Consider the following 13,001-nt stretch of genomic DNA (forward strand, 5'->3'; position numbering starts at 1 on the left):
ACAAAGGTCCATCTAGTCAAGGCTGTGGTTTTTCCTGTGGTCATGTATGGATGTGAGAGTTGGACTGTGAAGAAAGCTGAGCACCAAAGAATTGATGCTTTTGAACTGTGGTGTTGGAGAAGACTCCTCAGAGTCCCTTGGTCTGCAAGGAGATCCAACCAGTCCATTTTAAAGGAGATCAGCCCTGGGATTTCTTTAGAAGGAATGATGCTAAAGCTGAAACTCCAGTACTTTGGCCACCTCATGGGAAGAGTTGACTCATTGGAAAAGACTCTGATGCTGGGAGGGATTGGGGGCAGGAGGAGAAGGGGACGACAGAGGATGAGATGGCTGGATGGCATCACTGACTCGATGGACGTGAGTCTGAGTGAACTCTGGGAGTTGGTGATGGACAGGGAGGCCTGGCATGCTGCGATTCATGGGGTCGCAAAGAGTCGGACACGATGGAGCGACTGAACTGAACTGAACAGATGAGGCTTCAGAAATGTCCTGATACCCTTTCTATGGGACATAATAGACACTCAGTAAAATCACTTTCTTACCCCTGGGATGAAAGGCCTACAGAGGCAGGAGAAATCGCCCCATTTTATCAAGATTCCCATTCCCAGGAGGACCACTGCAGGATTGGCCTCAATCTAGATGGGATGCCTGTAATGATAGGAAAGGCTGCATCATGTAGGTAGAAATGAGGTCCTGAAAATCAAGCAAAGAAAGGAGACAATTTAAAACCCATGTGGTAACTTTCTCTTTCATACCTTTTGTTTGGTTGGTTGGTTTTGGTTCCTTGTACTTTAGTATAAATTTCTGAAGGCCAGCACAGAACCCACTGCCACAGGAAAAAAACTCAGATTCTCTTCTTAGGGGAACTGTGCTCTTTAAAATATAATGCCAGCTTCCTCACAGCAGGTTTGCTAGAGAAGGGATTTGTGGTTTTGCTTTAGGCTGTTGTCTTCAAGGCAAGCTTTTTGTGTGTCTGCTGTAGCTGGGCATTTATTTTGCTTCCTGAGATTAATTGATGGCAAGTGGCATTCCTTGCTCTGCAAATCCTCAAAACAATGATCTTTTATTCTTTTTTTGAAGTCAGGCATGCTTAATTTCTAGCTGTGGACTTTGGAGGTATGAGCTGAGATTCAAGAAGCATAGCTATGAAAAATTTAACTCACTGGGGCTTCTCAGTTGTTATAAAAATGTGGGTATTCCTAAATGCAGTCTTCAGATATTAGGACAAGACAAAAGCATGTCTAGCCTTAATTGATTATTGAGGCTCTCCTTAGCACATTGTCCTGACAGGGGCTCATGGGGAAATTTTCTACTGATTATTCACACCAGCTGTGCATTTCATAAATGCCCGACATGCTGCTTTTCCTCTCTTTGCGACATAGGGCACTGCGGCTTGGGGTACTGCAGTGGGGAATGAACGTGATCCAGCTGCTTCCTGCAAGTGGGAAGGCGTGAGATAGGGACCAGGCATCATTGACTTCCAGTTAAGAAGTCTTCTCTGGGCAAAGCCTTGTTTTCCCTCTAGCTGTGTTATCTTAGCCACATACTTAGTCACATTCTGTTTCCCATCCATGCAAATGGATCATAATAACAGAAATTGCCTGTGTCGTTGTGATGAGTACATCATAAAATGTAGGTAAAAGTTTTACCACAGCAACATTTGTAAGAGCTCAACCCAGGATGGCTATTCATCTTAGTAGCAATAGTAGTAACAGTAGTAGTAATATAGTGGTCAGAGGAATAGTAGGAGAACCCATCTTTATTATTGAACCATTCTCTCTTTCCTGTCTCCTTTCACCATTATAAGAGATACAAATATATGAGTAGATTCTTTGTTGTTGTTGTTGCTCAGTCGTGTCTGACTCTTTGTGACCCCTTGGGCTGTAGCACGCCAGGCTTCCCTGTCCTTCACCATCTCCCAGAGCTTGCTCAAACTCATGTCCGTTGAGTTGGTGATGCCATCCAACCATCTCGTTCTCTGTCGTCCCTTCTCCTTCTGCCTTCAATCTTTCCCAGCATCAGGGTCTTTTCTAATGAGTCGGCTCTTCACATCAGGTGGTCAAAGTATTAGAGCTTCAGCTTCAGTATTAGTCCTTCCAGTGAATATTCAGGATTGATTTCCTTTAGGACTGACAGGTTTGATCTCCTTGCAGTCCAAGGGACTCTCAAGAGTCTTCTTCAATACCACAGTTCAAAAACATCAGTTCTTCAGCACTCAGCCTTCTTTATAGTCTAACTCTCACATCCATACATGACTACTGGAAAAACCATAGTTTTGACTATACAGACCTTTGTTGGCAAAATTATGTATCTGCTTTTTAATACACTGTCTAGGTTTGTCATAGCTTTTCTTTCAAGGAGCAAGCATCTTTTAATTTCATGGCTGCAGTCACCATCTGCAGTGATTTTGGATGCCCCCCCCCCCCGCCGCAAAATAAAATCTGTCACTATTTCCATTGTTTCCCTATCTATCTGCTATGAAGTGATGGGACTGGATGCCATGATCTTCGTTTTTTTGAATGCTGAGTTTTAAGTCAGCTTTTTCACTCTCCGCTTTTACTTTCTTCAAGATGCTCTTTAGTTCCTTTTCGCTTTCTGCGAAGAGGTGGTGTCATCTGCATATCTGAGGTTATTGATATTTCTCCCACCAACCTTGATTCTAGCTTGTGCTTCATCTAGCCTGGCATTTCACATAATGTACTCTGCATATAAGTTAAATAAGCAGAGTGACAATATACAGCCTTGACGTACTCCTTGCCCAATTTGGAAGCAGTCTGTTATTCCATGTCCGATTCTAACTGTTGCTTCTTGACTTGCATACAGATTTCTCAAGAGGTAAGTAAGGTGGTCTGGTATTCCCATTTCTTTAAGAATTTTCCACATTTGATGGAGAAGGAAATGGCAACCCACTCCAGTATTCTTGCCTGGGAAGTCCCATGGACAGAGGAGCCTGTGGGCTGCAGTTCATGGGGTTGCAAAAGAGTTGGAGATGACTTTGTGACTAAATAACAACAAAACAATTCAAATAAACATTATTTATGGCCAAAAAAAAAAAAAAAAGGATTTTCCACATTTGTGATCTACACAATTAAAGGCTGTGGCATAGTTGATGAAGCAGAAGTAGATGTTTTCCTGGAATTCTCTTGATTTTTCTATGAGCCAACAAATATTGGCAATTTGATCTCTGGTTCCTCTGCCTTTTCTAAACCCAGCTTGAACATCTGGTAGTTCTTGGTTCACAGACTGTTGCAGTCTAGCTTGGAGAATTTTGAGCATTACTTTGCTAGTGTGTGAAATGAGTGCAATTGTGCAGTAGTTTGAACATTCTTTGGCATTGCCTTTCTTTGGGATTGGAATGAAAACTGACCTTTTCCGGTCCTGTGGCCACTGCTGAGTTTTTCGAGTTTGCTGGCATATTGAGTGCAGCACTTTAACAGCGTCATCTTTCAGGATTTGAAAGAGCTCAGTTGGAATTCCATCACCTCCACTAGCTTTGTTGTAGTGATGCTTACGAAGGCCCACTTGACTTCACATTCCAGGATGTCTGGCTCTAGGTCACAACATCATGGTTATCTGGGTCATTAAGATCTTTTTTGTATAATTCTTTCATGTATTCTTGCCATCTTGTCTTAGCATCTTCTGCTTCTATTAGGTCCATACTGTTTCTCTCCTGTATTATGTCCATGTTTGCATGAAATATTCCCTTGGTATCTCTAATAAAGAGATCTCTAGTCTCTCCCATTCTATTGTTTTCCTCTACTTCTTTGCATTGATCACTGAGGAAGGCTTTCTTTTCTCTCCTTGCTATTCTTTGGAACTCTGCATTCAGATGGGTATATCTTTCCTTTTCTCCTTTGCCTTTCACTTCTTTTCTTAGCTATTTGTAAGGCCTCCTCAGACAACTATTTTGCCTTTTTGTATTTCTTTTTCTTGGGGATGGTTTTTGATCACCACTTCTTATGCAATGTTAGGAACCTCTGTCCATAGTTCTTCAGACACTCTATCAGATCTAATCCCTTGAGTCTACTTGTAGTATTACCAATAGATTATACAGTATTCCACTGTATACTCATAAGAGATTTGATTTAGGTCATACCTGAATGGCCTAGTGGTTTTCCCTACTTTCTCAATTTAAGTCTGAATTTTGCAATTAGAAGCTCATGAGCTGAGCCGCAGTCAGCTCCTGGTCTTGTTTTGCTGGCTGTATAGAGCTTCTCAATCTTCGGCTGCAAAGAATATAATCAGTCTGATTTTGGTATTGACCGTTTGGTGATGTGTAAGCAGAGTATAAAGAATGATAATAATAATAGTAGTTAACATTTAGTGAGGGCATGCTCTGTGCCAGGTGCGTGGCATGTCTTTACTCAGACTGTCCTTAAATTGAACCCATTAGTTAATGATGCCATTTAATACTCCCATTTTCCAAATGAAGAAACTTGCACAATGTAGCAAGTAGTAGATGAGCCAAAATTTGAAGACAAACATTTTGGCTCTGGAGCCAGTATACACAAGCACTCTGCTAAAGAAATAGTTGGTTTTCTTCTATCAGTGGTATCCACTTCCAAAAACTCCCTTGGAGGATTAGCTCTCTTGGTCCCACTGAACAAATTAACTGGCTGGTGTCTCGGCTTCTTCTTTTTCTCTGGATGGGGCTGTCAGAGGTATTGATCCTCAAATGCATAAGTTAAAGACCAGAAAGCCTCCCAGGCAGAGCAGATCTAATTGGGTATGTATGTGGCCCAAACTCTTTTGTGAAGATGTTGTATATTTCTGGTATGTTTCCATGTATTTCTAAACTGATGGCAGGATGCTTCTTTCCTTTAAATGAACAGCTGAGCCCTAAGGTGCAAGAGGACAGCCAGGGTCATCAGTGGAGTGACATCTGGTCAATTGTGCCCATTTTTATTCAAGATACACAACTGTATTAATTAGCTCAGGCTGCCATAATAAAGTTCACAGAGTGAGTGTCTTAAACACAGAAATTAATTTTCTTATGGCTCTAGAGATTGGAAGTTCAAGATCAAGGTGCTGGTGGGGTTGGTTCCTTCTGAAGCCATGAAGGAAGGATCTGTTTCAGGCCTCTCTTCTTGCTGGTAGATGGCCGTCTTCTCCTTGTGACTTCACATCATCTTCCCTCTGAATGTGCTTGCCTGAAGTTCCTCCTTTTGTAAGGACAACAATCATACTGAATTAGGGCCTTCCCTAATGACTCCATTTTAACTGTGTTACCTCTTTAATGAGCATATCTCAAAATATAGTTACAGTTGGAGATGCTAGGAGTTAGGACTACAACATACAGATTTTGTGGGATGGAGGGGGATACAATTCAGTCCCTAACAACTACACAGCAGATATCCTTCCCTCATAGTTTCACCCTAAAACAAGGCATGGGGGTGATAAGTAACAAATGAACCTTGAATCAATTATGGTCCATTTGGTGGGAGTTGGGATTACTTTGTGAGTTGAGGAAGCATATAAAATAGTTCAGATGCGAAGGGCAGTATCTAGGATTGGTCCTCGGTTCCAGCTAAGTCTTTAAAGGAGTTGTCTGAGAACTTGTGAAAGTGACTCTCTTCATCATTTTGTAAACTAATAATGATGAGATTCAATATTCGGGGAGGTTTCTGATGGTCCTTCTTTCCATGTATAACAAACTGCCTTATTCTCCTGGGCCTCCCCTGACCAAAGCACTGTTGATTGACATGCTCAAGGGGCAGAAGTTCCTGTGGAATGACTGACTCTTTACTCTTCACCTATGTCAGAGATCTCTCAGTAGCCTAAGCCAGCCTATGTCACGTGCACTGATGCAGGACCAGACATGGCAAAGAAACGTATCCTGTCTGGCCCAGAGTAGTGACAGCCTCTCATGCTGCTGGAATGATTCACATTCTAAGATTCCTCCCAGACATCTAGTGAATCTAGTTAACGAGGAGCAGTTCTAGTCATCAGTCTTCAGGATAAGTGCTACTTATCCTCCATCTTTGCTCCAAAAACAACTTTTCTATGCTTACTGCATGCCCTCCAGCCTTTTGATACCCAATAGTGGTTAAAAAATACAAACTCTTTCCAGGCACCTCTTGTTCGTTGAGAGAACAGTGCTTCAAATCTTAAAGATCTTCGAGGCTCACCCAACATTTACAGTGAAATCCCCTCTGTATCCACAGCTCCTTAGGAATGTCTCAAATGATGAGCAATCCACTGCCTTGGGAAACAACTCATGTCATTTAAAAAATACTTCCCATTTGTATGACATTCTTCCTTTTTGGAAACTTGAGTTTGGCTCTATCTAAATCCCTAGTCTGGGCTCCATCAGTCATATTCAATCAGCTGAATCCATCCCTTCCACTTGACTCCCAGTGCACACCCGAGTGCCACTTGGGAGCCTGGCCTGAGTCTTCTGTACCATAGGTCAGGCAATACAACATCTCCAAGATAACATCTTTTGTTTGGATCTTCTTTGGGGCCTCAATCCTGTGAATGGCTTCTAGTGGATCATGACTAAAATAGGCTGAGATTCCTTCTCACCTTTCAGGGCTCAGAGCAAATGTTACGTTCTTTGCGAAGGTCTCCTTGATCACTCAAATACCAGGCAATTGAGTGTTTTATTGGTGTTCTCGGACCCCCTTGTACATTACTTTGCTATAACACTTGCTGCAGTTTATCACAGCTGTTGATGGGCGTTTTCTCTCTTGCTCAATGTATGATAACCCTTTCTTTAACAAGGGACTGAGCCTTCATCATTACAGTCTCCTCCATTCCTGGCACAGAAGAGGGGGTTCAGGTTTACTGGGTGCTTTACTGATTCAAGAAACCAAAGGTCAAATTTCAGGTACCATGACTGGTCAGAAAAGGAAATATATTTGTTCAGGGAGATTTTTGACAGTCTTCAGATGATCCTCTTTTAGGAACATCCTGCTGCTAAGTCACTTCAGTCGTGTCCGACTCTGTGCAACCCCAGAGACGGCAGCCCACCAGGCTCCCCCGTCCCTGGGATTCTCCAGGCAAGAACACTGGTGTGGGTTGCCATTTCCTTCTCCAGTGCATGAAAGTGAAAAGTGAAAGTGCAGTCGCTCAGTCATGTCCGACTCTTAGCGACCCCATGGACTGCAGCCTACCAGGTTCCTCCATCCATGGGAGTTTCCAGTACTGGAGTGGGGTGCAGGAACGTCCTGGACGACTTATATTTAAATGATCTTGGGGCAGGCTGAGAGGCTTGCAGGAAGCGCAGAGTGCAACGTGGTTTACCACTGAGACCTCCGTGATGCTTCTAGATGTTCCAGCACAAATCCTGGCTTTCAGCTCTCGTGTCAAATAATACGTGGGGTACCCAAATCCTCACCCTAGTTAATGAGGCTTGACATTACAAAGCTGTCTTTTTCTTCTCATTGAGGGGCAATTGATCATCAGGCTTGCTTGTTTACTTTTCTAAGATGAGGGTTGGAGACCAGTACAACCAAGGGATGATTCCTCCCAAGAAAGATAGGAAATCAAAATGTATCTCCTCCCTTGCAAGGCACATATTTTCCAAAAGGAATTTTGGTCAGCTTGCTACATCATTTGCTTGCTTGCTCATATTATATGAATATAAATCCTGAATATTGGGGGTAGGAATACTCAGAAGTATTCCTTGAGATAATACTTCCTCTCCAACCAATGAACAAACTGATTCTGTATCTTCAGGGAAGACTCTCTTCCAACTAAAATACATTCTAGGGCTAGGAAGAAAGAATCTATTCTGTTCATTTTCTCAGACTCCTTCTTTATGGTGAGTAGTGGATATCTATAGGACTCTTAAAAAATTCTTCAAGGACAAAAATATTTAAGTTTTCTCTTGCCATGATCTGTAACCCGTTCTTATCAGCAACTGCCTTTTTATTTTAGCATTTTGGGCTGAGTTCAGTGTTTGAAAGGTGACCTGCTGGTTTACAACACCTCCAGACTTTGCAGCAACCCAACTACTGAGATGTTATTCCGAGCTGATCGTTCTTCTCCTTTTAAGATCAGATATGACAGTTCCTGTAGTCGTCTGGCATGTTCATGGAAGATAACTGTAGGATTGCCCTGCACAATATTTGTCATTTGGTGCAGCCTAAAAGAAAATTTGCAGGAATAAATAAAAGCAGTGAGAGTCTTCCCCACTTAAGTGGGAATGGGAGGCCTGCTAGGAGGGCCATGGTAGGAATCCTAAATGTTCAATTCTAGGTCTCTGGACCACATCAAAGGGACTGGTATTACACTGTCTATGTTCCAAACATACAGATGAGATACATCAGAGAAATTTCAGAGGAAGAAATATTAAGAACTAAAAGTTCAATTTTACACTTGAAATAGATGGTTTAAAAGGTAAAATAACTTTAAACTTTGGGAGTTTCAACTTATTTATATTTTCTGTTTCAAACTGATGAGATTATTCAGGGGAAATAGTTCCACTGTACAGATAGGTAACTATCCCTGGGATACTGTGGTAACTATGCCTAGGATACTATCCTAATTTTATATGGTCATTGTTGTAGGCACTCAAATACCTCCCTCAAAATGGAGGTCCAGAATCTCTGTCAGAGATAGAATCTAGACCACAGATATGAGCCAAGATGCACGATTTATATTTCTTATGCTGTAAGCTTGTTAGAGCTGCCTGATTCTATTGTAATTCTTATGGTTGTTGGTAAGGCTCTGCCAGTCCGCTGGAGGGGAAGCCTCTACAGAGACATCTTTTTTCTCCACCAGTAAATAAGGCAAGAGCAAGTGAATGTAGCTCTGAGAATTCAAGACAAGTTTATTAAGATGCCTCTGAGCTCGAGGCTCTCATCTGTGGAGGGAGTGTGGCAGTTGGGAGGTGAAGGTGCAGGTGGGGCGGTGCGTCATTGGACAGTGAGTGCAAATACAGCTGTCAAGGCAAGGAGAGAGCGTGTTGTTTAGTATTGAAATCATGTATTCCAGATGTGGGCATTTGGTAGTCAATCTGCTCTGAAGTGACATGCTGCTGAATCTTTAAAGGGCTTCAGCCAGGGAGAGCAAAATCTGATTGGGCAAATTGCTAAAATATTTAAAGTGCAGCCTGTTAAAGCTTTTACTGCGAAGAGCATCACGTCAGAAGTTGTAGTCAGAAAGAGCGAGTAATTGGCTTTCCATCCTCATGCCAGTCAGTCAGCATGAGGCTCTATTCCTCTTCTTTCCTCTTCATTGCCAATGCTAATAACAACCCTTTGGGTGTGCGCGCGCGTGTGTGTGTCATGGAGAGACTGGATAGCTGGTAAATGAGAACAGAAGGAGTGAGACATCCGTAAGAAGGGAGACTGAATCCACAAAGTGATGTGAAGTCCATTGTAGAGAGAGGGGAATGGGAAAAAAAGGCAGAATTACTACCCAGCACAGATCACCTGCACGTCCAGGAGGTGGTGGGGGTTCAGGGCAGTTATCTTTCACAGGATGGGTTCTGCAAGTAAAAGATTGGCCTTCAGTGACAAGCGCTTCCTCCGCTTCTCCCACCTCCTCTGAGATGTAACTCAGGGGGCACTTTCCATTTATAATTTATCACATTTTCCACTTAGGTTTTCCTGTACTTTTCTCCCCAGGCATGACCCCTTGTTAATTCCTGGCAATGATCAGATTGACAACATGGACTCCAATGTGAAGAAATATGACTCTACTGGGATGTTTCACTGGTGTGCGCCCAAGGAGATAGAGAAAGTCATCCTGGTGAGTGACAGGTTGCAGAATCTGTGCCATCCGCTTCTGTCCCAAATTATATTTGCTGTGAATGAAGTTTTCCTAGCTGGGTGGTGGGGTGTTTGTTCCTGGCCCTAATTACTTTTGGTAATTAACATTCAGGACATATGTTGAAGCAGCTAGAACTCGTATCAGAGCATGACCCAAGAGTGGAATTTTCGATCTGTGAATATGTATTGGCTCATTACCTTAGGGTGTGAAAGCCATCGTGGGAGGCAGTATGTACCATATCCTGCAGGCGTGGTTGTCAGGCCAGAGCATGCCTATGCCATTAGCTGTGTGGCCTTGGATCAGTCCCTTGAAGAATTTGTACTTCGTCTCTTATGTGGAGGAAGATGGGATGAGAATGACCTTAACTCATAGAATTGTAGTGAAGATTAAAACCCAACATAGGACTCCATAAACTTACCTATTTTTATTATATATTAAATGCCATGAAGAAATCTGAATGCTACCTGTATCACCATTTGTTTATAATAGTGTCTTGTATCTTTCTAGATAATATATTTGCATATTTGTGATCCTTCTTAGCTCATAAGGTAGGCAGGCAAATCCCACTTGCTGATGATGACAAGGATGACCATGATCCACCTCAGAAAGGCTGGAGCTCATAGCCCTGTTTTCTGGTTGACTCATCTCAGTAGCAGCAGTGGGCTTCTTCTGGTCTGTCTCAGGAATGTCAGAACAGATAATAATCCATGCTATTCTTTAGACTTGTCCGATTAACAGCTTAAGGTTTTACGCCTACATCGGCTTTCCTACCAGTTTATTGTCTTGCTAATCCATGCAAAATGGATTAATAATCAGGAAGGTCAGATGGAAAGGCTCTTCCTCCCTTGTGCTTTCTAATCCTCAGATTGCTGAGGCCTGCTCCTTTATGTCAGCCAGGAAAATCCTTTCATTGCTGATGTTATGGCCACTGTTCCTAAGAAAGGAAGGTTCCAGTTCCTCAGAATGCCTTTGTGCTCTAATCCACTAGGTTTTCCCCTATGTTTTATCTGAATATGTGTGTGACTTCTCAATTTAATTATAATCGAGCATTAAGAACCAATACAGCTCTGTTCTGGAGGCTGTTTGGGAGGTGTGAAAGTTGCAGACAAAAGCATAAAAAGTCAGAATTCTCAGGAAGCAATCCTTTTCCAAGGAGTACAAATGGTTCTCATTACAAAGCTGCTGCTCTTGTTTATATTCTGATGTTGTATCTGCCCCACTTTTGCTCTGGGGATATAAACTCATCCTGGTGTTACCCACCTTGGGGCATGTCAGAAGCTGGGTTGACATTTTGGAATGTAAGCTTTCAATGGCTTACCTAGATAATCCTGAGAAGTGCATGGCTGACACTCAAAGCACCCTACCAGCCCCAAAGAGTTTAATGAGGTGAGTTACTACTCCTCTCATCTGAAAAATAGGATCATTTAACAAAACGTATTTAACAAACCTATTATGTATTAGACACTTGTTCTTGTTGCTAAAGATACAACCTCTGACAACAGCTGGTCTCATAGCTCTTGTAATCTAGTGGGGACAAAGACCAGATCTCAAGATAGACAATGACTATGTAATAACATTTTAGATATTGATAAAATGCTATGAAGAAAATAAAATGGGGTCATGGGCTAAATCAACCCTGAATATCCATTGGAAAGACTGAAGCTTAAGCTTCAAAACTTTGGCCACCTGATGTGAAGAGCCAACTCATTGGGAAAGACCCTGATGCTGGGGAAGATTGAGGGTAGGAAGAGAAGGGGGCAACCAGAGGATGAGGTGGTTGGATGGCACTGACTCAATGGACATGAGTTTGAGCAAACTCTAGGAGATAGTGAAGGACAGGAAAGCCCAGCATGCTGTAGCAGTCCGTGGGGTTGCAAAGAGTCAGACAGGACTTAGCAACTGAACAACAGCAGCAGTGGGCTAGAAGGGGCTTCCCAGGTGGTACAGTGCTAAAGAATCCACCTGCCAGTAAAGCAGATGTAAGAGACATGGGTTCAATCCCTGGGTCAGGAAGAACCCCTGGAGAAGGAAATGGCAACCCACTCCATCGTCCTTGTCTGGGAAATCCCACAGACCAAGGAGCCTGGAGGGCTACAGTCCGTGTCGTCAGATGCAACGGAGCACCCACACATGCATGGGCTAGAAGGGGACTTGTAGGTGCTGTTTAGACAGGGTGGTCCAAAAAACCCGTTGTCAAATAACCCTCTCAAAGAGATGAGAATGCTTGCGAGAGCCAGCTGCACGAGGATTGTTTGTGCATGTAGGATACTAAGTGCTTTTGGAGTTAGAAAATTCGAGATGGCTATAATTCTGAGAAAATGACCATCTAATTAAAAGATATAATGTACCATGAAACAATATATTAAAAGCTAAGCGTGGCAAGACACAAAGTGCTGTTTCACTCTAGCGTGTATTTAAGTGGCCAGGGAAATCTTATTAGATACAAACAGGTTGAGCTGAGAAGGGGTTAATGGCCGTGAAGGCCCCACATACATGGACTAGGCCTTGAAGGATATATAGGAAAAAGAAGATACACACAAGTGGTTTCTCCATTGGGTCTAATATCTGACTGAATCCGTCTCCCCAGGGCTACATCCTGGGAATTGGGGTCTTTACCAGGTTCTCCAGGTCATACTGCTCTGGTTAGTCTGAGGATCTCGTGTGTTGGACACCAGATCTAAGCTCCTGGGATTAGCACAGTGAACGGCCACTCTGCTAACTGGTGCTTTCCCTAGCTCCACACGTCTAGATTTCCGGCCTCTATTCTGAACTTAGTTTTTATTTCCCAGGCTTCCTGAAGGGAGCTAGCCTCCCAAATGACCTGGCCAAATAAAACTAATCAGGAATCCCATCACAGCACATTACAGACAGGTTGACCCTCTGCTGCTGGTACCTAGACATGCATGCTCCATCCAGCCAAGATAACTCACTCATCCATGAAGCAGTGATGGGGATGTGACTCCCTAGCGGCTCCTCCTTGGTCACCATTTATAAGACATGTTTTATGGCCTGCATCTTAGATGTCCCTGTACTGTTGCAGAGAGAAACCAATAACGGTGACAGCCCCTGCTTTATTCTAACGATCAGGGAGTAAAAGCTAGCTTCTTCCTCTCCTTGGGGGTTGCTGTAATAACCCTGACATTGTCATGAATTGCAATATTGGCATTTAAACAATCAATACACTGGTCAATTCTAGAGATTAAATTGAGCAGAGTTTGATATGTGCAGTGGACATTAATATGCCTCCCCAAAAGCATTGTAAGCCACATGGGGCCGTCCAG

The 13,001-nt window shown here is 42.9% G+C and overlaps 1 protein-coding gene across 7 annotated transcripts in view; it reads left to right on the forward strand.

Annotated features, from left to right (window-relative positions):
• The window catches only part of KCNMA1 (potassium large conductance calcium-activated channel, subfamily M, alpha member 1), a 772,904-nt gene that overhangs the window by 676,896 nt on the left and 83,007 nt on the right, over positions 1-13,001 (forward strand). For all 7 annotated transcript variants that reach the window (XM_010834186.1, XM_010834188.1, XM_010834189.1 and 4 more), the window contains one exon: positions 9,576-9,699. In XM_010834186.1, the coding sequence (XP_010832488.1) occupies positions 9,576-9,699 (124 nt within the window). The remainder of the gene's footprint in view (positions 1-9,575; positions 9,700-13,001) is intronic.

This window comes from Bison bison, unplaced genomic scaffold (genome assembly GCF_000754665.1).
Source record: "Bison bison bison isolate TAMUID 2011002044 unplaced genomic scaffold, Bison_UMD1.0 scf7180017864029, whole genome shotgun sequence".
Taxonomy (NCBI): domain Eukaryota; kingdom Metazoa; phylum Chordata; class Mammalia; order Artiodactyla; family Bovidae; genus Bison; species Bison bison.